Source organism: Protomyctophum parallelum (assembly GCF_964188405.1).
Source record: "Protomyctophum parallelum genome assembly, chromosome: 20".
Lineage (NCBI taxonomy): Eukaryota > Metazoa > Chordata > Actinopteri > Myctophiformes > Myctophidae > Protomyctophum > Protomyctophum parallelum.
In genome coordinates this window covers 28,356,778-28,382,126 of record NC_139718.1, presented here as the reverse complement: position 1 = coordinate 28,382,126, position 25,349 = coordinate 28,356,778, and the positions used below count along the sequence as shown (strand labels likewise).

The 25,349-nt window shown below is 43.1% G+C and overlaps 2 protein-coding genes across 15 annotated transcripts in view; both read right to left on the bottom strand.

Annotated features, from left to right (window-relative positions):
- The window catches only part of pacs2 (phosphofurin acidic cluster sorting protein 2), a 75,719-nt gene extending 57,545 nt beyond the window's left edge, over positions 1-18,174 (bottom strand). For 12 of the 13 annotated variants that reach the window (XM_083792496.1, XM_083792507.1, XM_083792506.1 and 9 more), the window contains exon 1: positions 17,547-18,174. In XM_083792496.1, the coding sequence (XP_083648622.1) occupies positions 17,547-17,665 (119 nt within the window). In that variant the 5' untranslated portion in view covers positions 17,666-18,174. The remainder of the gene's footprint in view (positions 1-17,546) is intronic. The other variant, XM_083792509.1, reaches the window with a different exon arrangement.
- A 418-nt stretch (positions 18,175-18,592) lies between these two features.
- On the bottom strand, positions 18,593-25,147 carry srsf5a (serine and arginine rich splicing factor 5a). Of its 2 annotated transcripts, none has more exons than XM_083791170.1 (8): positions 25,034-25,147; positions 24,593-24,724; positions 24,383-24,453; positions 23,930-24,097; positions 22,821-22,890; positions 21,124-21,197; positions 20,830-20,937; positions 18,593-19,974 (listed from the first exon to the last, which is right to left on the bottom strand). In XM_083791170.1, the coding sequence occupies exons 2-8, from the start codon at positions 24,716-24,718 to the stop codon at positions 19,698-19,700; spliced, it is 894 nt and encodes a 297-aa protein (XP_083647296.1). In that variant the 5' UTR covers positions 24,719-24,724; positions 25,034-25,147; the 3' UTR covers positions 18,593-19,697. The 2 variants fall into 2 exon arrangements, with proteins under 2 accessions (XP_083647296.1, XP_083647297.1); XM_083791171.1 differs by having other exon boundaries at positions 23,969-24,097.
- Between the last annotated feature and the right edge of the window lie 202 nt (positions 25,148-25,349).

Sequence of the window (25,349 nt, the reverse complement as noted above, 5' to 3'; positions counted from 1 at the left end):
CGTGTGTGTCTGCCCCACACCGCTAATCAGCCCACTAGTCGGAATGAAGGATGCTTTTCTGCCCTGGACTTACAGTAGTTTATTATTTTGTGCCTCTCTATTATCCATAAATGTCCCAAGGGACACAGGAATATTTGAAACGATTACGTTCTTGGCACTGAAGCGTTGACCATTGCCCCACTTCCTGTTGGTTACTAGTGGTGTGTAGTAAGAGATGGAGGAAGAGATGATTCCCTATTTTGTCCATCATTAAATTTACTAAAAGAATAAATACAAATTTGGCACTATCGATCAGTCACAATTATATTAGCTAATATGAACAAACGTAAACTCACTTCCCCAGGAGTAAAAACACATAACAATCAATAGGCACTGTCCCCATGTGTCACACAGAACACAATACCAGCTGACCCCTCAGACTGGAACTGAAGTCTGACAGAAGTCCACACAGTCAGCCAGCTTTCTGCCAACACAAAAAGGTAGCTGAATCAAATCCCACTGAAGTACAATAGAGAGAAGAATCAGAAGATCATCCTTTAATCAAAGCCCCATGGAGTGGGAAATTGAGTTATTGAAGGGGCACTATTGAAGTGCAAAACACAGTACTTCTGTGAACACTGAACAGAAATGCATACTGTATATTTTCCCAAATGTTGGCTGATGGGCAATTTTGCATTCAGCAGGAAGATGAAAATGATGGGTGACTGGACCAAAATCAAAGGGAATAACAAAGTAGAAGATAAAAGAGCTAATAAATAGTTTGAATTTAAAAACAAACTCACCAACCTCTCTTTTGGCTCTTGTTGGCACAGGAGTGTGTGTGGCACACAGTGTGTGTGTGTGTGTGTGTGTGTGTGTGTGTGTGTGTGTGTGTGTGTGTGTGTGTGTGTGTGTGTGTGTGTGTGTGTGTGTGTGTGCGTGCGTGTGCGTGTGTGTGCGTGTGCGTGCGTGATGCCAGGCATGACACCCAAAACCTGACTCTGAGCAGGTCGGGCAAATGTAACCAGTTACTCTTTACTACATGATCAAACAAGTGACTTGCATACAGTGTCCCAACAAACAGCAATCCAGGTCCAGGCTGTCCGTTCCAGGTTCAGCAAGTATTCCTCCAGCCAAGAATCCCCATAGAAGAAGACTGGTTTATGCTCCTTCAAGTTTAAAATATTGAATCTTTTAGTAGATAAACAAGCCAAAGTCCAGAGCTGTTAACAATAACTCGAACAATAATGTGTGTGTGTGTGTGTGTGTGTGTGTGTGTGTGTGTGTGTGTGTGTGTGTGTGTGTGTGTGTGTGTGTGTGTGTGTGTGTGTGTGTGTGTGTGTGTGTGTGTGTTGTCTGCACTGCCTGGCACACAATTAGAAGTTACATCTACAGAGTGAGTATGCGCTTTATAATCAAATATTGCAACTTATTTCCCATGCCAAAGAAGACCTTATAGGTTTACACTGTTGATGAGAGAGTGAAGAGAAAAAGAGAGACAGAGAGGAGGGCAGACAGAAAGAGAGAAATAAGGAGAGACGAAAAAAGAGTGGTAGAGGGTGGAAGAAAGGAAGGTAGAGAGAGACATATGAGAAAAAGACAGGAGAGTGAGTGAGTAACAGACGGACAGTCGTAGTAGTGTTATCAGTGAGTGAGTGAGATCCTGTAAGGCATAGGGCTACATTCACTAAAAAGAGAAAATCTTTTTATGCATAATAAATGTAATCCATAAAAAATGCAGGACATAGTAATGAATTCTGTCACTAGGGTAACTTTGTCTGGTGTGTGTGTGTGTGTGTCATAGTCATTTGTATGTCATGTGAATTTGACAGAGAGTAAAGAGAAAGAGCGAGTGCATGTTATACAATCATTCAAGTCTGGGAAGCTGAAAGAATCTAGGGGGTGGGGTTGGGTATTATAAATCGACACTCTTGAGTGTGTGGAGTTTAAACAGCCCATGTGAAACGAAGGCTCTCCTAAAAAAACACTGTAGCAGCGGGCCAACTCAGTCTCCTTTATGTTTCAACAGCCAAAGTACGGGAGCGGAATCTATTTCAGTAAGGAACACAAAATGATCCATGCCCTCTCCCGAGCCCCCCGGGGAGGGAGGGAGCAGAACGGAGAATACAAATGAGAGCTTTATGCAGGGCTCTGCAGCACGCCACTCTCATGCTTCTCTCCACCCATGATGTCATACATCCAGCACGCTGGGTGTGCATCATCCTGAGCAAGCTGACAAAAATAGCCTCCGTTGTGAGCTTATTGATTGGCTATTTTTTATATTTTTATGTTATACTGTTGCAAAACAAATTATAAAATAGAATTATGGCAATTCATTTTCTGAAAGAATAAGAACCCTGCTTTTTCATCATCTGATTAATAACAACAGTAATTGATAGAATAATTGCTAAGAACATAATTGATTGGTGCAGCCCTGACAGAAATATTCAACTGTCAGATAAAAGCAATGATGATAAAAGCATTTGCATAGCCCCTGCCATACAGGGTCTTTCAATAAGTCTTGCAGACTATATTACAGTATGTATGGCATCATTAATAATTTCAATACAACTTTAGAAATCTTTACATACAATGTGTCATTTTTAACCTGATATAAGTGTGTGTGGTAGCCACTGACTAGGACTTGTGAAGTACAGGGTTTTCATTTGCATTTCCGACTAGCATCCAAGTAATTCATAGATTTTGGATTTACAAAAGAATAAATGTGAACGTAGCTCATTATCTTAACAACTCTGGAATGTAACATTCCATTCAAATAACATATGAGTTATAACATTAACTGAACTGGCCCAAAATCCATTCTTCAAAAATGAATTAGGCCCATCTTGCTTGCCTACTAGTCTAGATAACAATATTGCAGTGCATTACCTGTGCTGTCAAAACACAGGGATACCATCAGGCCTATTTTACATAAGCGCATAACAACCCTAAAGTTACGGTTGAAAACCCCCCAGGTACATAAAAAATGGGTACTACACGATGGAAACACATTGAAAACAATGCTGTGTACTAACCACAAGGGTAGGGGAAAGGGATATTATTTCCATTTTGTTGGCCTTTCTATGACAAATTTGTTCCCCCAACGCTCAAAATATATCCTAGTAACCCAAACATACTGTAACCCAATTCAACTTCTGTTGGCAACTTGGCTGCACAAGTTGAATATTAAGCCAATAAACAGGGATTTTCATGAAGAGAATGTGGCACCCATACATTCACAGACAAGCGTGAAAGAAGGCATGGACAGGATTAAATAACAGACTCTGTGGCGTATGGAATGCTCTAGTCCAGGGGTTCCCAAACTGTGGTGCGTGTACCTCTTGTGGTGCGCGAGTGCCTTCTAGGGGGTGAAAAAGCTAAATGTGAAAAGGCTAATGGTGGTGCTATTGTTTTATTTTAAATATATTAACATATTATGTATTTTACATAAGTATGTATATGCAAAATGTACTCTGCTCTAGTCTAAACCTAAACACTTTACCATTCACCACACACACACACACACACACACACACACACACACACACACACACACACACACACAATTTAGATTTCCAACACCATTTAGATTTCCAACTAAAAACAACACTGACCACAATATTTCAAAGGGTGACATTAAATTCACCGGGTTGGTGTATAAATGCCTCCAATAGACCATCGCAGTCCCCCCCCTTTCATGACGACGACTGGCACAGGAAATAATTGTCTCCACCAGGCTGAAGGCATGGGGAGAGAGTATGTTTTGCACTCCGTCTGTGTGTGTGTGTGTGTGTGTGTGTGTGTGTGTGTGTGTGTGTGTGTCCGTTACTAGCCCGATCCATGCCAAACTGTGCACACACACTCCCTGGATGCCAACGAACCTCTACCCCAAATATTCCACAATGGCCTGTTATAGTGCCACCATGAGGCTGATTTTGGAAAAACACATTTATGTAGGCATACACATTTTATCCATACATCACACAATTCGGTATACACTATCTCCATAGTCATGTGATCAACACGGATCTGCACCATTTCCCATCTTCCTTCCTGATTGGCTAAGATTGGCTTCCAATGCTCACATGATTGGTCCGTTTCGAACAAAATGCCACAAATCACAAACAGTGTGCAATTTCCGTGAAATTATACACGCACATTTCCACTAGGCCGAGGACGGACTAGCCTCACGGGGTGGCGCTATAACAGGGCAATTCCTGTTTTACCTATAACTGCATCAATCTGTGTACAACTTTGTATGTGCACTCCCTAGAGGCCATGGAAAAACATTTTTCCTGCATCCCTCCACATCTGCCAGTTATAGCGCCACCATGAGGCCAATTTCTGCAAAACACATTGTTTATATTAGTCCGATTTCATCCAAATCTCACACAAATCGGTACACATGATCTCTGTAGTCATGTGATCAAGACGAGTCTGTTGGATTTCTCAGATTCTACACTGATTGGCTAAGATTGCCTTCCAAAGTTTTCAGGAGTGGCCCGTTTCATACAAAATGCTGCAAATGTCCTGCTCATTCAGAATTCTATCCTCAGAGATGCTATGAGTGATCTGGCTCTGCATTTCCTCAACAAAATGAAGAAAATTGTTAAAAAACAAACAAACAAAGAAACATGTTTAAATTACTCCTAAACATTTTGCCAAACATCACACACACTCCTATCCTCTTGGTGGAGACCTGTTATGTGCCCAGAAGGGCACTTTTTCGAGTTCCCCATGCATTTTTCCCATAGACATTTCAAAAGTATTTATTTAAAGACCTGTAAGCCTCAGACAAAGCCAACTCGGATCGTGACAAATCATGACTTCTTTTGTTGTTTTTCTTCTTTGTAATTATTTGTTCGGCCCAAAATATTGTGTTTGTTGTCATGATTTGGCTTTAAAGGTCTTTAAATAAATACTTTTTTAAATGACTATGAGAAAAGTTTACGGGGAATTATTTCCTGGGCCAGTCGTCGTCAGGTGGGACTGCGACGCTCTATAGCCTATCTATGACATGTCACCCTTTTGTAGCACTATTACAAAAAAGGAGCCCAGTGTGTGTGTGAGTGTGTGTGTGAGGGTGTGTGTGTGTGTGTGTGTGCGTGTGTGTGTGTATGATAGAGAATTATCAGTATATTATGCATTTCCATGGTTATAGGGGTACAGGCTTTATTTCTGACACTATTATTGGTCCGACAGTCATTAGATCGACAACCTACCTCAAACCCTAACCTAACCATAACCGCAAGCACGGGATGTTCGAGCGGTACATTTACTTGGTGTACCATTATGGGCATAACCTAGCCAACGGGTAAACAACGTGCCTGTTCCATCTCCAAACTGTAACAGAAGCTTTTAATATCCGCTGCCTGCTACAATAGGTTTACAAATGATGTTGGTTGACAGTGGACACTATACAGATGCAAAATATCCCCTTCTTCCATCCATCCATCTTCAACCGCTTATCCATAATCGGGTCGTGGCGTGGGGGCAACAGCTCCACCAGACTACCCTCTCCAGAGCAACATTGGTTAACTTCCTCCTGGGGGATCCCGAGGCGCTCCAGCCTCCAGGGCCGGTTTAGAGATATAATCCCTCCATCTGAACGTTGGTCTGCCTGGGGGTCTCCTCCCACCCAGTGGGACGAGCATTGAGGACCTCCCTACTAGGGAAACGCTCAAGAGGCATCCTAACCAGATGCCCGAACCACCTAATAAGCTGGCTCCTTTCCAAGCGAAGAAGCCGCGATCTCTACTACTCTACTAGTCTCTCTCACATGACTGAACTTCTCACCCTATCTCTAAGGGAGATGCCAACTACACCACAACTTTGAACCCATAAATAACTTCAGTCAGCATCGGTATTCCGGAAGATTAGCCTGGACATACTATTTCAGCTTGCTCAGCATCTGGGAGGCCAGAAAGGTTATGTTTACAGGCTTGTAAAGCAATGCTTATTTCTGACTGGTCAAGGTAATATCTGCTCATTTCTGCCATCATCAGTGCCAACCACAGGATTTAGCCACAATGTCCATCTGTCCTGGCATCTCATGCATGATGGGAACACGGAAACGGTCATGTGAGCCCTCCATCCCCAACCCCGCCCAAGAAAATGCCAGTGGTGGTGCAGCGGCTCTCCCAATCACTACAACATGTTTAAAACCTTCCTTAAGCTATGCTTGGCATGCAACTTTTCTAAGGAACTTGACCTACATTTACTGTCCTCTAGCAGCAAAAGGTTTTTAAAGCCTTTGTGAAGCCCGACACACACCGTCTGCGACCACCGCGCGTAGCGCCGCGGCACAGTATTGCCGCGCGCCATTGCACGCGCGCCATTGCGGCAACACCAACAGGACGCGGCGCGCTACCACACGGCTGGGGAGTTTTGTTGACTATATTCCATTGCCACGCCCACGGATAGCCGGGTGGAGGCCGCGCGGCAACGCCTGGAAAATAGAACAGCGGTGCATCGGCGCGGCAGGCGAGGCGTGACCGCGCGCCAGCGCGCGTCGGACACAGCCGGTGTGCGATAGGTTCATTGAAAATAATGGAGGCGGCTGTGTCCGCCGCGCGGCGACGCGCGGGGGACGCAGCCGGTGTGTGGTGGGCTGATAGATCTGAAACAACAACTCTCTCTTCTCCCTCACACACTGTTTGCTGCAACAGACAGGGTCCTTGTCTAGCCTGTGGAGTCTTGCTGCAAGTAACATCTATGGGTTAAAAAAAAAAAACTGTTTAGAAAACGTTAAAGGAATATGTCATTTGAGGAAATGCAGAATAGGAATTGCAAGGTTTGAAGGAAAACGTGGCTTTCAACTCATTACTGAGATACCACATCTTCAACTTGACATTCATATCACAAGTTTACACAGAGGTACAAAAGGAGTGGAGTGAAATTCTTTTGTACAAGCTTCCCATGAATTATGATGATATATGATGACAGAAGTGGCAAGAGACACACACACACACACACACACACACACACACACACACACACACACACACACACACACACACACACACACACACACACACACACATTCATTCCAATGCTATGGAACACAGCAGCAGCTGAGTATACCAAACACTACAAATATTTCACTACCTTGCCAAATAGAAAAAGAAAGACAGAAACTTAGCAGCAGTCTGCAGAAACAAATTGGGACGCACTGCCACTAAACATGACTCAAAGACAGATGACGATAGAAATTATGGGGCAGCTTGGTTTGCGCTGATCTTTTTTTGGGACTATTCTAAGCCTGAACTGTTCACACACCGTCTTCAATATAATCTCATCTACATCTGGCCCACATGTTGACACATCTCTCCACCGGCTTCTAACCTCATTTTCTGCATTACTGAATAAACTCCCGGAGATTAGACTACCAGACAGCAAAGAAAACAGGCCTTAGATAGATACCCATAATCATGGAGCTATCAGTCATTTGGAAATAAGGCCATCTCTCTCCTAATGCAAAAGCCGGATGACACAGTCTTAATGCTGTTTTTGTTGCAAATGGAATTAATCTATTTGCTAAATTGGGATTTGTGATGAATACATTTAATAAATGATGCATGTAAAACAGCTATATCAATTTGTTTAGACTATAATGCTACTATACAGGTTCAGTTTAAAGATAGGTACTACTTACTGAATAAGTATGTATTTGTTTATACAGAGTTGGAGTGAGTTGATTGGGCTTTTTACATTCCTGACATCACGAAACTGCTCAACTGCATGATTATTGAACATTGGGGTGGAGCAGATCTAGCTGTTCAAACACCAATTTCCAACATTTATGAAATTATATATATAGTTTATAATTTATAATTTAAGTACTGTACTGTTTTTTTCTTTCTCACATTGTTAACATTCCCATCATTGCCCTGCCTTTAAAGTTGAATTTGTCACTGTAAAACTTAGTGTTAGACACTTTTAGCCTAAACCAGGCCATTTTGTTCATTAAAAAAGCACAAGCCTAAAAATAACCAAGGTTTTAATCTTGATAAAGAGCAAACAGTGATGTCCCTCCATTTGAACCAGGATAATCCTTAACTGCTTGCAGTGGTTAAGCTGATTGTTAACTGGTGCACAACCAGTGTTGGACAGTAACTGAGTATGATGTACTGAGTGAGTACTGTAGTGTAGTACATTTTTGGAGTAGCTTTACTTTACTCAAGTATTTATATTTTTGACTTTTGACTCCACTACAAAGGAAAAATATTTTTTTCAAATATAGTGAAAAGACACAGATCTCTACATATGAGCATATCAGTCGCATTGGCAGTGGTGTGTGTGTGTGTGTGTGTGTGTGTGTGTGTGTGTGTGTGTGTGTGTGTGTGTGTGTGTGTGTGTGTGTGTGTGTGTGTGTGTGTGTGTGTGTGTACCAGTAGTACCGTATATGTATTGTCAGAACAGAAAGTTGTTTTTAGAGAGAGGAAAGACAGGAGGGGAGTACATGCAGCAAAGACCAAAGAGCCCTAGGCCAGCTGTGGGAAGAACCACAGCACAGCTCAACCCATGTGGCACATGCACCCAGCCACCCACCAGGTGAGCTGTCTGCACTATTTAAAAAGAAAGTTAAGAAACGTCACTCATTGTAGCTGAGGGCCATAAAAGAACCGCATTGCATGACAGATTATACCAATCATTTGAGCTCATCTCATGAGATTCTGGACAAAGCTTAAGTTTCACAATTTGGGCTAGTAGTTACAGCTTTCATTTGTTCAAGTCATTCATCTCCAACCATTTGGCCACCCTGTGATAAAGTTATTCTATCATTAGTCAGTTTCCGCAGTAATCTGTTCAATGGAATTTAGTGTTTAGTCTGCTCTCCATATTGCCCAAAGGTCTATTTAGCCTTAGAGAAAGAAGTGCTGAAGACAACATTTTACTGTGCTTTACATTTACTGTACATCAGGTACATCAAAGCACCTGATGACTGGACAGTAAGGGCCATCGCCTGCTGAAAACCATAGTATTGAACCAGTGTAGGGAATTACCATGAGCTAAAGTGTTGTTTTCTTTAGTTACTTTTACTCTACCAGTGACATTGGCAGGAAACCAACAATTGAACTGGGGTACTTTTGGTTTCTATATTTCTCCTTGACTAGTAGAATAGTGAAAGTATCCAAGTAATTTTGGGATTTACAAAACCCTGAGGCCTACAGAAAAATAAGAATGTAATCCATGATAAGCTCTAACCAGCTCTCACTTTGGGTCACGGCTAAAAGGTTAGTATCTTACCCACATGTTTCTTTCCACCAGAGCTTTTCCAACAACTCTCAAAAACACAGTGAAGATTAATTGTTTCTCTGCTGGTTCAAGGCCATATTGATTTGTCAGCATATTGATTTGTCAGCATTAGTCTCTACCAAGGCAAAGTAGCACACCAGACAGGGTTGAATCAGGTTATGTTTTTCTGTTTAGGGCATATTTTTTATCAGTAATACGTTATCTGCCAGACGTCATAATTTGATGAACAAGCCTTGACTTTTGAGTAGACTTCCCGTCATGCAGCCTTACCCCCTGTACGTGGCATACTGTACGTACAGGGGGGCCAGCATCATTAGCATAAACATTAACATTCTAAGTGAACAATTTTCAACATTAAGAAAGTGGAATGTTACCCTCCTCCCTTCAGGTTTGCCATCACATGCATAGCTTTGTTACTGATCATGTGCAGTATAATCTAATGAGATGACTCTTTTCCATCTGTTTATGTTGCTCCATTACAAAATACATTACAAATTCAACTGAATGAACTCAATGAAGCAATAAAAGTATAACAGACATAATTACAGATAATGTTATTGGAACTCAAGGTGTACTGACAACGGGTGTACTGTAAAGGGGGAAAACCCTAAGTGATGAGTCAGGCATGATGATGCATGAGAGGAAAGAACATCATCTGGGAGCAACACCAGCCTGCAGAGACACAAAGCAACTCAGATGGGATGACAGTCAGGGAGGTAGAGAGGACAGATGTTCTCTCCTCTCCTGTCCTGCCCTGCCCGCCCTCTAGGACCCGCTGTATCAGCAGGGTGTGTGTGTTTGTGTGTGTGTGTGTGTGTGTGTGTGTGTGTGTGTGTGTGTGTGTGTGTGTGTGTGTGTGTGTGTGTGTGAGTGTGTGTGTGTGTGTGTGTGTGTGTGTGTGTGTGTGTGTGTGTGTGTGTGTGTGTGTGTGTGTGTATGTGTGTGTTCGATTTGCTGAGGATGGGGAGAGATCCATGCCTCTCCTTTTGATATTTCCGTGCTGGGACATAGGGACAGAGTGGCATTCCGACGCACCGCCATGCCGTATACATGGCTTCTGCATGCAGTTAGGGACAGGGTTCGTATTGCGGCGAGTCGGAATGGCGATGCAGAGACATGTTTTATCCCTGCTTTTGGTCAGACTAAACTAAATACATGCATTTCCTTTTGGTAAATTGTCTGCTAGTATGATGTAGCCTTTGGACATAACATTCATATATAACATGACAGGGCGATTCAATTGATTAATGGCTCCCTTGGAAAAACATGGAGCAATAGTCGCATGGATGAAAATGAGGGGCACAAAGCAGGCTGACTCGGCTTGCCCAATCTATATGTCCCTGAGCAAGACACTTATGGCCCTATTTTGCTTGTCTTTCCAGGTACAAAAGGCAAGGGACAAAATTATTATTATTGAGAGGAACATCACAGAGACTACAAGAATAACACCATAATCACTTGACAATGACTTGCTTATGAGAACACTGGGCCTGGCCTGAAAGAGTGAAAATAAATGAAACAGGCCAATAGCTAGAGGTCGTAAAAAGATAGTGTTAGTAGAGAACACGCACAGCATGCAGAGACAACACGGCCAACACAGGGAACATAAAACAATGTGAGCCATTAACTGCCTCCCGGACGGCCTACTCAAAATTCTCGCAGTGTGAGCATCCTAAGCAGCACGGGGGACAAAAGGACGAGTGTTTTCTCTGAGACTCAAAGCGACATCTCAGCACTCTCAGCCTCCAACAGGTCCAAATATGACAGCCTACTGGGTCCAGCTGTTACTTGAGGGCCCACTCAATCCCTGCTCTGTCTCACAAACCTATACCCCCCCCCCCATCTCTGACAGCACTTAGCCCTCGCAGTGCCTACTGGCTCTCTGCTTCTGTTCTGTATGCCACGCCACAGAAATCCAATTGATGCCCACTTCAGAAATACCCAAGATGAGCGAGCGTGCGTGCGTGACACACACACACACACACACACACACACACACACACACACACACACACACACACACACACACACACACACACACACACACACACACACACACACACACACACACACACACACAGTCCTTGGATTTAAAAGAGAAGCTCAGGTGGTAATGTTGCCACTATAATTGATTTTGTGCATGTGTAGGGCCCGGGTCAATGATTGTCTTGGAGGACACAACACAAGTGTGACTCTTGGACGTTATAAACACCCACTCATGGATCTCGTTACGAATAGCAGATCTACAGGTCAGGCTCACCATGGGTCGCACTGACTCGCACAACACGTTGTGAGCTTGTAGACCATTTTCGGCACGTGACTGCTGTACGAAGAAGCATAAATCAGGCAGCCAATGTCTACTCTCCATTCATGCTTGTTGATAAAGTATGTATGACAAATAACACACTTTGGTGTGCACTGTGCAGCTATAGGCCACTGGCAATTATAATCCTTCCACCATCCAAAGATCGCTGATTTATGCTTTTTCTTTTACCTGCGATACGTGATTATTGAATACCGCCGCAGGTTCAGAGTTGCTTATGGCCTGAGGTGACTCTGGGAAACATGAGATCAGTGCAGAGGCAGCACTCCTATAGCTAGGCCAGGCAAAGCAAAGTTACCATGTTTACCCAGGGTAACTGGACTAAGCTCAAGAACTTGTTTACAGCCTGTTTAGGCCTTGCCTAATAGCCTCAGTGCAGAGGCAGCACTCTTATAGCTAGACCAGGCCTTGCCTAATAGAGATCAGTGCAGAGGCAGCACTCCTATAGCTAGGCCAGGCCTTGCCTAATAGAAACATGAGATCAGTGCAGAGGCAGCACTCCTATAGCTAGGTCAGGCCTTGCCTAATAGCAGCACTCCTATAGCTAGGCCTTGGTTATATGAAAACATGAGGAAATGTTGAGAAAAGTAAAGTTTTGGAAATAATGTAGTGAGCCGGAGTGCCATGACCACCCCCCGCACACACACACACACACACACACACACACACACACACACACACACAAAACAAACAAAACAAAAACAACCATGATCGTCAGGTATGATTATACTAGAAAGTATACAAACAACTTGGCTCTATTTGAATATCCCTGTTCTCCAATGATTTGACTGGCATTACAGCAAAGACAGAGCATAGCGGTAGTGATGCAACTATGCCAGGCAGATCCTAAGAATAGATGAGGATAGGGTACTGCTGTTTATCCTACATACAGCACGGACCTCTAAATTCACATTTTGGCAACAAAGGATTGTGTTCCAGAATAGCAGGGACAAGTTAAGTGTGGCTCTAACCTTAGAGTTCACAGGCAGGTTGATTTTTGTTTTCTCCAAACAGCAACCTGGTGTTTAAGTTCCTTGACCCCAGAGTCACTTGTCTCTGTTGGCATATAGCTGAATTCTGCCAGAACTTTCTCTCAGTTTCCCTTTCAGCTTTCTTACATCTCAATAACACTAATGGAGGGGGTGAGACACCACATAGGCATTAAGCTCCCCCCCCTCGCTTATCTTCACTTATACTGTTTAAAAAATATATATATACAAAAACAGCCATTTGAGAATTAAGTCTGAACATGACCAGACCAGAGAGGGGGAGACACTCCAGTGGTATGTAACCCTATGTCAGCAAGAAACCAGGTACCCCATAGTGGTCAGGGCTGGGGCTTCAAACACTTGGGGCATTCAAAGTCTAACAGAAGATCCTGAACTCAGCATACTGACAGGGACCACCGTTTGATACAGGAATAGCTCCCTCCTGGGACCAGCAAGTCCTACAGAGGCTGGTGCGCTCGACCGAGAGAACCATGACTTCACTCTCACCCTGCAGGACTCATATTCCGGAAGGTGTTTGAGCAGACCTAAGTATTTTAAAAGACCCACATGTTCCCAGAATCCCAGCTATGGACTATTGCTATAGCCTAGTTCACATAATACTGCTATTTACACTGCAGTTAGGGAAGGGTCTTGCCCAGGGACACAGAACGGGGGGGACGTCACGACCGGTGACCTTCCTATTATCAGTTGACCTCTCTAGCCACTAAGCTTCAAACTTCAAAGTCCCCCTGTCTGTGTCCTTGAGCAAGACATTGAACGCATAACTGCTCCCGATGAGAAGGTTGGTGCTTTTCATGGTTTCTTCCTGCGAATATCTTTTCTACGTCCGAGCATAGACATGGCAACGCCCTGCCTGCCTCTGATTGGCCTACCCCCCCCCCCCCCCCCTCCTCTTTTAGAGTATAAAGAAGGAGGGGGGGGGGGGGGCTTACCAGAGTTTCCTCCGAGGTGGAAGATACATGCTGGATAGTCTGCCGCGAGGTAACACTGTGGTGGGAAATAAATAAATAATACAAGTACGATATAATACAAGAGAATGACAGCAATTGGCACGAGCGGCAGTACATTTTATTTTTGTAGAAGAGGCAAACTAATACTGTTTATACCGTTGGCCTGTTCATTGGTATACATGTGTAAACTTGAAACATTATTGTACTGTTAAAAGGTCTCTTTTCCCTTCATCTTTATCATTTTTTTTTGTATAATAGTAGTAGTTCAATTAGATTCATACACAATAATCAACACTTAACACTTTAGAACACAGCCAAATCAAATCATAGTACATACATACGTGTTCAATCAATTATTCGATCAAAACAAACGGCACAAACAATAGTTTGCCTCTTCTACAAAAATTCAAGTTACAAGTTACTGTCGTGCGTGGCGTGCCAAGCTGTCACTCTCTTGTACTTCCCACCATGGAGTAACCTTGTGTCACGGAGGACAGCGGGCAGTGTCGGTAGGCCAATCAGAGGCAGGCGGGGCGTTACCATGTCTATGCTCGGACGTAGAATAGATATACGCTTTCCTCCTCCATCGGTGTATGTGTATGTATGAGTGAATGGGTGAATATAATGTACATTGTAAAGTGCTTTGGATGTTGAAGTTTGTCTCGCCATGACCCCACATAACATAGGTGCACTGTTCTACTGATCTTGTGAACCCACATGTGTACTGTTCTGGTGTCCTTGAGAAAGACACAGACCTTACCAGTTCAAGGGGAAGCTGTACTGTGACTGACCCTGAGGATCAATACCTGTTTATAGTATCTACCGTAATAACATAATATAGAATATTACAATGTCCTCTTCGTGCTTTACTGTCTGGTCATGAGCCATTTCCTGGTGATATACTAGTTAGTTTAACATAAGACATGATGCATGCTTCTTGTGCCAAGGGACATTGCGGTTATCAAGGCCCCCAATCTCTGGCCCGGTTTGGCCGCCCGCGTCCGGAATGGTCGAGAAATGACAGCGTTACCGTGTGGGGGTCCCTCTACTGTACTGAACTGTACTGTACTGTACTGTACTGTACTGTACTGTAACACCCAAAATCATCACCCTGATCGGCATAAACGGAGGTCTCCGTCCTATCAAATAGTAACGCTCAGTGCTCAGGACGGAGATTAATCGCTGGGCCCTGATTTAATGGTCCTAAACACCCCTGGGCGTTCGGGGTGTTGTGTGTGTGTGTGTCTTAGGCTGCGCAGCGCAACAGTGACACTTAGTTGTGAAAACCAACCAAACGCTATTTTGTGCTCGGACAGACACAAACCCAGCCAGCCAGGGACAGACAGACCCAGCCAGCCAGAGACACACATAGCTGTCTATAGGAGTGGTTGCACCACTCAAAATTTGAGAAAATAATAATTAAAATTGTACATCACATTCCGGCCACTTTTGACATCCTGACATTTCTGTTCTCACTTTTTATCCTCACATTCCGTGCTCAGCCAAACAAATCATCACCATGGGGTACAAACACACAAAGCTGGGCATAGGACGGGATAGCGCCCCTAAAAAAAAGAGCACCACTCGTGACATCATATGTGGCAGCTAAGTCTATGGTGCCCCTCACTTCACACAAGTGTAATTATTTGTAATATAGTAATATTAAAAATGTATATAGTTAGCTGGTCATTGTTAGCACAGTCTGGCAGAGTATGCGACACCAAGATTTCACTGCATATACTTGTATGAACATGTGACAAATAAAACCTCTTGAATTTTGACAAAGCTGTTATGGTGCTGGACAGCCAGTGTTTGTGTGGCCAGCTCACATGAATTTGTGACAGCATTGGATATAGGGCAGGTGATTCGACACCAGCTTAACAAGCAGAGTTCATCCTGTCTAAATGTTGAGAGACACTGGTCAATAGAGATACACTGATCCAGGAGGTGACGGTGATTGACAGTTCCGTTCACACTGTAGGCCAGGGTAATCCTTCCAGTGTTGTCTGAGCCAATGATGATTGGCTCTTGCAAGAAAACTAAACTGAAGTACTATATTATTATTAGAACCAAATTAACCAATGTCTTTATTGTTGTCCATCCCCCCCGTCAGTATTTCCTTTGAAACAGTACAATGGCTAAGATGGAGGCAGCTACAAAAATACATACTGTACAGATAACTTATTTTTGGAAAGAGCAGAGGATAATGTCTCACTTTCAGTTTGTATTTTGTCTTTTTGAAGACAAAACAGTGAGAAAGGTAATAACAGATTCACCATACCATGATTCAATACCCGGGGCCAGTTGCTGTAGGCTACATATTATGGTCAGTGGTCACAGAGATTGGGGGCCTTGATCACCGCAATATCTCTTGGCACAAGAAGCATCATATCTTATATTAAGTGTACTGGGTTACCAAAACACCTTTATAATAATATCTAAGGGTCTACCAGTTTAAGCTAGTCTGAGATACCAGCTAGGCACAGGAAGTGTGGTGGAAGTTGGCTGACAGGCATGGGCTTAGAACCATCTCAGGCAGATAAGGAGCAGTCTGGGCTTTCGATTGGCTGACAACTTTGCCAGGGAGGTGGGTCCTCAGAAGGGCCTGCTGTATTCATGTGTGTAAACCAACAGTGGGGTAGATTCGAGGAGAAGATCATGAGAGCAACAGGCGAGAGGCCAATGATTTAAAACCATAGAGGTAACATAGGTAAACATGAGCATAGGAATACCATAGGTAACCAACCAGGTATTTGAACTAATCTGTAATAAGGTGCAGCAATAAGGTGCAGCTAAGATCGAGAGAGCGAAGAATGGCTCTCAAGTGGCCGGTCTGGGCCAGCTTAGAATGTTTCAATGAGAGCTGAACTCCCAGCGACAGATAGGTTAGGGGCAGACTATTAGGCAAAGTGTGTATGTGTGTGTGTTTACGTGTAATAACAAGTGAATAAAACCATATAAAAAGCATGCCTTTGTAAAGAGAAGCGATTATTGGAACATTTTAGTTCAGTCTATGCGTGTTGAATCTTAGTTAAAGTCTTGCCGGTTGCTGAGTCCGTCGGATACTCTCCCGAAAATCCGAACATTAAGCAAAAAGTAGGCTATATCAGCAGTTGATGGCACATGGCCAAATAGTAAAGCAGGAAGAGGTTGGAGAGGTCAGGGTCAACCACAGAACAGCCTGCCCTAGAGCTGGTAGGGTCTCTCTGTGCACACATGCATGATGTGCGGTCACAAGATAACTATAACAGTGCACCTATGTGGGGTCATGGGGAAACCACACGGATTGTGACCTTCTAGTGAGGCCCCGATTAAGCTACAGATCCATTGTTGTTCTACTACTGCTAAAGTGTATTTTGCCCGAGGGGGGGAAAGGGCAAATTGCATTGTGGATGGAAGGAAGTAGAGCAAAGATAGTTATTGGTAGGAACACTCCTCTCCAAATCAGAGATTAATTGTAAATTGTCTTCCGTTCCACAAGTCAACTACTGCGTCCAGAGTCCCGACCAAATTCTGACAGTGACAAGCAAGCATTTATCATCTACTCTACTCTGATGACCACACACTGTGTTATCATCCCGGCAGGATCAAGTAAACTTTCTCTCTCAAAATAGAGATCTATGAAATTTCCATCATGTAGAAGTACAGTATAGGCGACATTGACACACCTTATTGCAGATGTATCATTCTGAGCGACGTTTTGGGACTTTACAGGTCAATGCAATTGAGACAATAACCAATTGCCCTACGGCCTAAGTGACACTGATGATGTATCTACTGTAACTAGCCTATTTTACACAATGATTTAGTAAAATCACCTAAATGTCATCGTATGTGTACGAATGCTCAGTGCATTGCAGCCAAATGTTCAAAATAGAAATGTTGCAGATATTTGAATGAGTATTTAACTGGTATTGTAAGCAAATTCGGAATAAAGGTTAAATGAATGATACTGCGAGATGGGCTAAGCCAGCCGCTGTGCAGCTGCATGTGACAAATGACAGCCAATAGCCCATTGAACCTTACCTCGGAATACAGTTCGGGGAAGATCCATCTATTTCCCATGTGGCGAACAGGTTCATCGGGACGGGTCTGTTGAGAGCCCCGCTGCCCGGGAAACTCAACCGGCCACTTCTCTCCGCCATGGTTCGGACGGGCGAGAGACGTCCGACGTCCAAACGCACCGAGCTGGGTTCTGTTGTAAACAGCAAGCTGATCCAAACGTTGATGTGTTGCTGTGCGTCGAGAATAAAGTTAGCCCCACGCCCGCGTTAGCACAATGGCATGTGTACAGAGGCCGTGCTCATGTCTCCGTCCTTGTATCCAGCAGGTCGGGTATCCAGTTCACCAATGTCTGGGCAAAACTGCAGTGTGAGCAGTGTGCTTGTTGTGGCTCTACCACCACCACCACGCTACCGTCCATCCATCGCCACCCCCAGGAAATCACGTCATCGGCGGGTTTCTCGCCGCTGCATTCTGTTCGCTTCACTTGCAGGTGCAGTGCAGGACTGGACTGAAGCGGGGCTGCCTTGGGCATGGATCCAGAAGCTGTCTCGGGTCGATGGCCAGCTTGGCTTTATCATTCAGTGCCAAGCCCTGAGTGGCAGCCAACAGCCTTAGTGGCAGTACATAACCCAGTCCCAGGCAAAGAGCACCCACCCTTTCACTTCGCACTGCAGCTGCAAAGTGCAACGGGAGGCTGTCACAGGGGACAGGAAACGTAGGTAGCTCAACCAGATCTTGCTTTGCACTTGCCTATTCTAATCAATATGGAATAAATAGTCATCTGGTTCACATAATTAAGCGCTTTGGGTATTTAGAAAAGTGCTGTATAAATAAACTATAAGTTAATTGACGCAGTACATGTATAGGCTATACGCCATCAGAATTTTTCCCATTTAATTCAAATGTGTACAGGCAGACTTCTAGAATCACGCTTTAACAAAAAAGCAAACCCTGCCACCGTGTGGTGATTCCATGGCCCATTTCAGGTTTTTGTGAAAGTTATCGGTGACAATTTGTCAAAGAGCATTTTTCCCCATGCGCAGCAAATCAGACAAGGCGCATTTATTAAATTCAAATAATTTTAATTTGTAAACATTGGTGTAGATTCCCCATACACTCACTGAGATCTTGAACTACCCAGAAACGTAGTTAACGCTTGCACATAATTGTTAATGTATTCGACAAAGTACAAATTGTGTTCTTTCATGGTACTGCAAGGGAAAACCCACTTAATTTGTAGTGATTGTTTTATTGTATGATGCCAGCACTTCATTTCCAGATGTTTCTCTGCTATAACATCTCAGGTTTCTCATGTTCAGACTTCAAAACATTTACAGGGGCACAACTGAAAATAAAGCAATGTAAAATGGAATCACAAACAGACAAGGTCCTGTTACTCATGGCAGTATCAATTCAAAACTAAGCATACATACAAGTACTTGATACGGGAAGAAATAAAATAAAAAACACCATTTGAGATGTCAGCGTAATTTGTTTTCACATAGCATGGAAATAATGGTAAATATGTAGAAGCACCGGTTATGTTGCGCCCCACTGAAAAGCAAAATCACAGTATCACAACACCATTAAGTTGACAAAAACAATTAAAATGTAGATCCTGTAAAGTTAATGTAATCCCCTTTTCAAACCAGTATTACTAAAGCAACAAGGTGGATGGAATTTGAAAATAGCACTTGTTAGACCATAGACCACACTCTCGGAAGACATGTTCTGACAGCTTACCCAATTACACATTTTAAATTACATCTGAAGACACATGGTTAATCCAGATGGTAAATAATCTTGAAAAAAGTGAATTACATTAATCCACCAAAAAAGGTTCTTAGAATCTTTTTTTAATCAAATGGAGGAGTTTCCAAAGTAAAATATCAGTTATTAAAGTTGTAAGAAAACAAAGGAAAAAAAAGCAATTTACTTTGAAAGCACATCCAAAACTAAGCATAAGAAAAGAAAGGTTTTTCCCACGACTTACAAAGCCAATGCTGGCACAATCACGACCAACGCTCTACTTAAAAAGACGACTCACCACTCCGCCCAGAAAACCCTTTGGTATTAGTACAAACCTGACAACAGCCATCACACTGGCCCTGTAGTCTGCAGCTAAGGTCTTCATCATCATCAGTTCATTCTAATGCATGGAGACATACAGTCTCAGTGCTGGCTTTCTGCTGAAGCAGAGCGAGAGCGAGAACGGGAGCGGGGGGAGCGGGAGCGGGACTGCTTCTTCTGAGCAGGTGCAGGGGAGCGGGATCGAGACCTGGAGCGCGACATGGATCGGGAGGGAGAGCGGGCTGCAGCCCTGCCTCCTCCTCCTGATGAAGTCTTCTTTTCTGGTGTGCGGCTGGTGGACTTGCTCCTGTTGCTCCTGGAACGGCTCCGGGAGCGGCTCTTAGAACGTGAATAGCTGCGGGAGCGGGATCGGCTTTGACTGTTGGGTGAAATGAGGTACATTGGGTTATTTTTATATCCCTTTTCTTTCTTTGATGTGCACAATAATTCATAATAATTTAGTCGTTCCAAGTTCGGATGGGGGTACAGACAGTGGGCAGAGCGATCTGTGCTTTCTAAATGTCCACTGCATCAATCCCCACAGCTTAGAATGTATTAATGTCATCAGAGGACAGACGGACCACATGTTTAAGTGTCTTAAGGTACACTTGACACAGACAGGGCAGACAGAAGAGTGAACAGTCACATTACCACACGGACACCATTTATAAGTGTAACTAAATATCAATGTTGTACTGCTAACATTGTGCAAAACAACATTACCGTTTGGCAGCCAGGATTAATTAAAGAATCATTACTAACTATATATATTATATATATATATATCCCGTTCCACCCTTGTTTTGAATATCCAAAACATGACAGATGACTGAATGGTGTGTGTTGTCGGACTGGGTGTTGATCTCTCACTAGCTGATGAGAAGTACAGGCCGGCGCCATTACAGTACCTGCTATGGTCCATGCAATAAGCGTTGTTTTGACCAGAAATGCCACCTAGGATGGGGATTTGGAGATAAACGCGACTGAAAGCGTGCATGCGCCTTCAGGCACGTTACAGCAGTCGGGATGCCAGACCCCCCAGACTGAGGCTAGGGACATCCTAAGGCTACTGTATCCTGCACTAGACCACTTTCACCCGCTATGGGGCCAAGACTTAGACCAGCGAGCAAATCAAGATGGCGCAGTCCAACAACAGATAGCCATCCAAAGCTAATGTGAGTAGCCTTGCCGAGACTAAAGATGAAAAGCATTAAGATTAGAGTTAGTGACTCACCTCCTGCGGTGATCTTCAAAGATCTTCAACTTGCGACCGTTCAAGTCTGTTCCATTGAGCTTAGAAATGGCATTCTTCATATCACTGCGTGATGCAAACTCTACCACCCTGGGGATATAAATGGTGGGGGGGTACATTATATCAAATACATGGTCACCCAATTAAAACAAATAGAATTCTTACTTTATATAAATTGAATTCATAATTCCATCTCCATTAGACGAGCTGTAGACCATCTCCTTGGAGATGGTCTACAGCTAACGGAAATCAATAGTAAATGACAGGAGAACCCACCCTTCATTTTTGTTGGTTCTGTGAGCATCCACAAAGGTAACTTCTCCTGCTTTTCTCATCAGGTCTTTCAGGTCCTGTTTCAAAGCACAAGCGAAATCAGTGACAAACAAAAAAGTGTGCGATGTGCCTTGAAAGCCTTTTCAAACCTGGGATTGAGAGAATTCAGTAAGCAAGGCAACATGAAAACAGCATTCACACCTGTAACTGGGGATTATCTAAGGTTTACTTTAACAGCAAAACGTTATCAAGTTGTTGAGATGCTCACTTTACAATGGAGCAACATAAACGATAAGACTTCATAAGTGGCAGCTTTGACTTTAAACAAAGAAATACCAAATCCCATTATAATTGGTTGCATGAAGTCACTTGTTGGTGGGTAAAGAAATGAAAATGCACATGTTTATGTATTTAAGCATTTAACACTGACTTTGAAATATTGATAGGCAATGAGTCACGTTAAAAACTTTGTATTGAAGGCGTGAAAAAAAAAAGTGTTTGACTATAGAGTTCCACTATGACAGGGGGATTCTCTTTAGTATAAAAAGTTTTAGTTTACTTAAATGTATCCCTTTGTTCATGGGTCCTACCAAAATAAATTATTCTTTATTCAACTAGTGTGGGCTCACAGCAGCTCTTGACTTGAAGATAACTATATTGATCTAAAAATATCTTTAAAAAAAAATGTATTTCACCGTCAGCCATTTTGCTCTTACATCATCCTCAGGGCTGTGAAACCTCAAAGTATGAGCATGTAAGAGCAATATGGTCAATATTATTTGCATTAAATAACTATTCTTCCTTGTGCTTGTTGATTTCAGAAGGTAAAAAATGTACTCCCATATTTTCCACCCACCCCCTTCACAAAACCAATCACATGAGTTTTATACTACTTACCATTCCAAACCCAGGAAGATATTAGCATAGAGCCACTTGTCCAAATAGCAAATCGGAACCAATGCAGTGTTAAGCCATTGAGAAACGACATCGGCCTTGACTCGGACTCCGGCCTCCACAAGTAAGGAACCACCAGAGAGCAAGTAGGGAGTGCAGAGGGTGTGCGCCCAAACTCAACACCTCCCCCAACTCCATCGGCAACAGAAAAAGACCCAAACGGAAGAGTAGCGTAGGGACCGTAGATTTGAGGGGGGCTGTTACAGCAGTCGGGGATGCCAGACCACAGAACCTCCAGACTGTGGCTAGGGACATCCTAAGGCTACCGTATCCTGCGCTAGACCACTTTCACCCGCTACGGGGCCCAGCCAAGACTTAGACCAGCGAGCGGCAACTGCGTGTAAGGAGAGGCACCAAATGGACACTATTCAGAAAAAAATACAACCAGGAGAGGGCGCTATGCACTTTAGACCTCTCCATGGAGGGTGTGTGCATGCAACTCCAATTAAAGGATATCATAACAGAACAGCTGGTGTAAATATAAAAACAGTTATATGTTCTTGTTAGAGACTGCCCATCAGCATTAAAAATGCTTTCTCTGAAAGAAACAGTACTTGAACAAGAAATGGGGTATTACTAGTGTCTTTAACCAAATAGCTCATGAGTATATTTCTGTTTTTAATCATGAGTAATGGCAAATTATCGTGACGTTTAATTTTTGTAAATAGTATACCCAGTTAGATAAGGCTGCATCTATCCAATACAAATGTAAAAGAGGAAGTAAGTAAACTTAAGTGATCCCTCACCTGCCAGCTAATACGAGACGAGAGGTTCTCCACAATAAGTCGGTGTTCCGTCCTCACAGGTGGGCCATACCTGTATGGGGGAAAACAGTCACAAAACAAAATGTCATAACCAGTCAGTCACAAAAAGTGTTACATTTGGCTATGGTACATAAGAAATGGATGCAGTCTGTGGCCTGAGGTTGTACACTTTAGTCAAGCGGGGAAAGCCATGGTTGCCTCTTTACCTTTTGTTCAATAATATCCAAGAAGAACGTAGTTCAGTTTTTATGCAGTGTTCCTAAAAGCTAACATTTGTTAACCATGTCATGATTAATGCATTTCCTTCACTTGCTTTCTGCAGACGTTGGAGCTAATGTCAATATTTGATCGCGTTTCAGAGGCAGCACAACTGGTCTCAGTTTGCAGATTAACTTGACTTTTGTTGATGTGGTGTTATCTTCACGAGCACTACTTTAATTAACGTTTTATGACCTAGAACGTTCACTCCTGCACAGGCAGTCTCACTATTGGGAAAGCAAAGTGTAAATCTGGACCTGAAAAGGGTCCCCCTGGAGGCCATATTTACACACCCAAGTTAATTAAACAGGATTTTACTGTGTGAGGTGAGGTGTCCTTTGGAACTTCTGTCAATTTGAAATGGTTGTCTTCTCCCTCTTCGAGTTAATTTCTAACCAAAGAAACATGATATTTTCTCTAACTGTTCACATTTGGACAGACGGCTCAGACAGCTGTTGTGGCAACTCATTCGTTCTTTGTGAACTCAAACCTGAAAGATGCCCCATACAGCTGAATCTGTTTACCATTAACAATTATGCACTAGAATACATACATTAACAGAACCACATAATTACAATGGCTGACAATTACATTGTGTAATTTGATACCATCATCCATTAGTTGGGAAAAGAGATATTTGGAGACTGATAAACATTTGAACTGCCAATGAATAACCCGTTCTGCCAGTTCTGTTGTACCTGGGAACCCATTACAATGACAAAGGCCCTTACTTAACTTCATCAACTTCCTTGGCTGTACCCCTAACTCAACATAAGTATTCTGGTAATAAACGATTCGATGTTAATCATTGCTAATGCTAAATACTAATCTACCTGGATCCACTGCTGCGAGAGGCGCGATAGTTGCCAAACCTGGGAGAAAAACGACCCATTCCTGGACCACCACCTCCGCGACCACCACCACCACCACCTCCTCCACCACCACCTCCTCCGCCGCCGCCGCCTCCTCCTCTTCTGGAGCGAGCATGCTCAATTGTAACCCTAATAAAAAAAAAAACAGGATAAAGAATACAATTAACAGTGACAATTCTATGTAGTCTACACCTAAATAAACTCATATAAAAAAAAGAGATCTCTTCAGGTCAGCACTCAGCATTTAAAAGGAATTAGTTTGGCGTTGCTCTTTAGGACGGCAGATGTTTAAATAGAAACGCTCGTTCCCAGAAGCGAACAAAGGGGGTGCCAAAAACGAATAGTACCCAACACAGAAAATGTACACACGAAGAAATTACTTAATCACGTCAATGTTACAATAATAAACGTTACCTCTCGCTGCACAGTTCTTTGCCATTCAACTCGTACACAGCGTCGTCTGCGTCCCTGTGGTCATCGAACTCCTGGTGAATCAATGCAAGAAGTGGGTTCAGTAAATGTGGCGCAACACACGGTAGAGTAAGCTAACGTTTGGTGGCTAATGCTACGCTAACGTGCGTATTGCAGATTGATCATACAAGCCGTGAAGCCGGCCAAACGCACCACAAAACCAAAGCCGTTTTTCAGGTTGATTTCCCGGATCCGTCCATATCCCTTGAAGAACTTCTCCACGTCTCTCTCCCTGGCGTGGGGGCTCAGGCGGCCGATGAAAACACGACAACCACTCATGATTTGCTGAAAACGAGACACGAGGTTTAGCATTCAACCAGATAGATAGCCAAATAGATCACCGATAAAAACCGATGTAGTGTTACAGACTTTATCAAATAAATGCAAACGCGTACCGAGACTACCGATATGCACGTAAATGTTTAAAAACTAAAGTTAGCGTGCATGTACTACTTCTATTGGCGCAGCTACTACAAATAGCTCTGTACTTTATATGCTCCTCTTTTTTCAAATCACCCAATAGTAAATAAAATTAAAGAAACACGTAATAAACTAAACCCCGTCTAAAATGCTATTACACGTAGGTAAACTCACCAGATTCGTGTTATTTTCTTGTTTCGGTTGTTGGTGTTGTCGACTGCTTTGACTCAACGACGTTAGCGCAGCGCGACTGGCCTGTATCAAAATGGCGACGGAAAATAAGAGGAAATGCTGGCGTTAAGTTGCCAGGTTGGGTGGGTAACGTCGAACTTTACGGATAGAAAAAAAATATATATATGTATAATATATTCCTAGTTAGTTGCAGTAAACGGTTTGGTGCCAGATAAATTGAATGGAACAATTAGAAACACAACAATGGAACTACCGATAAATGTGAAATGTAATTACGATGGTAATCATAATCAATGAA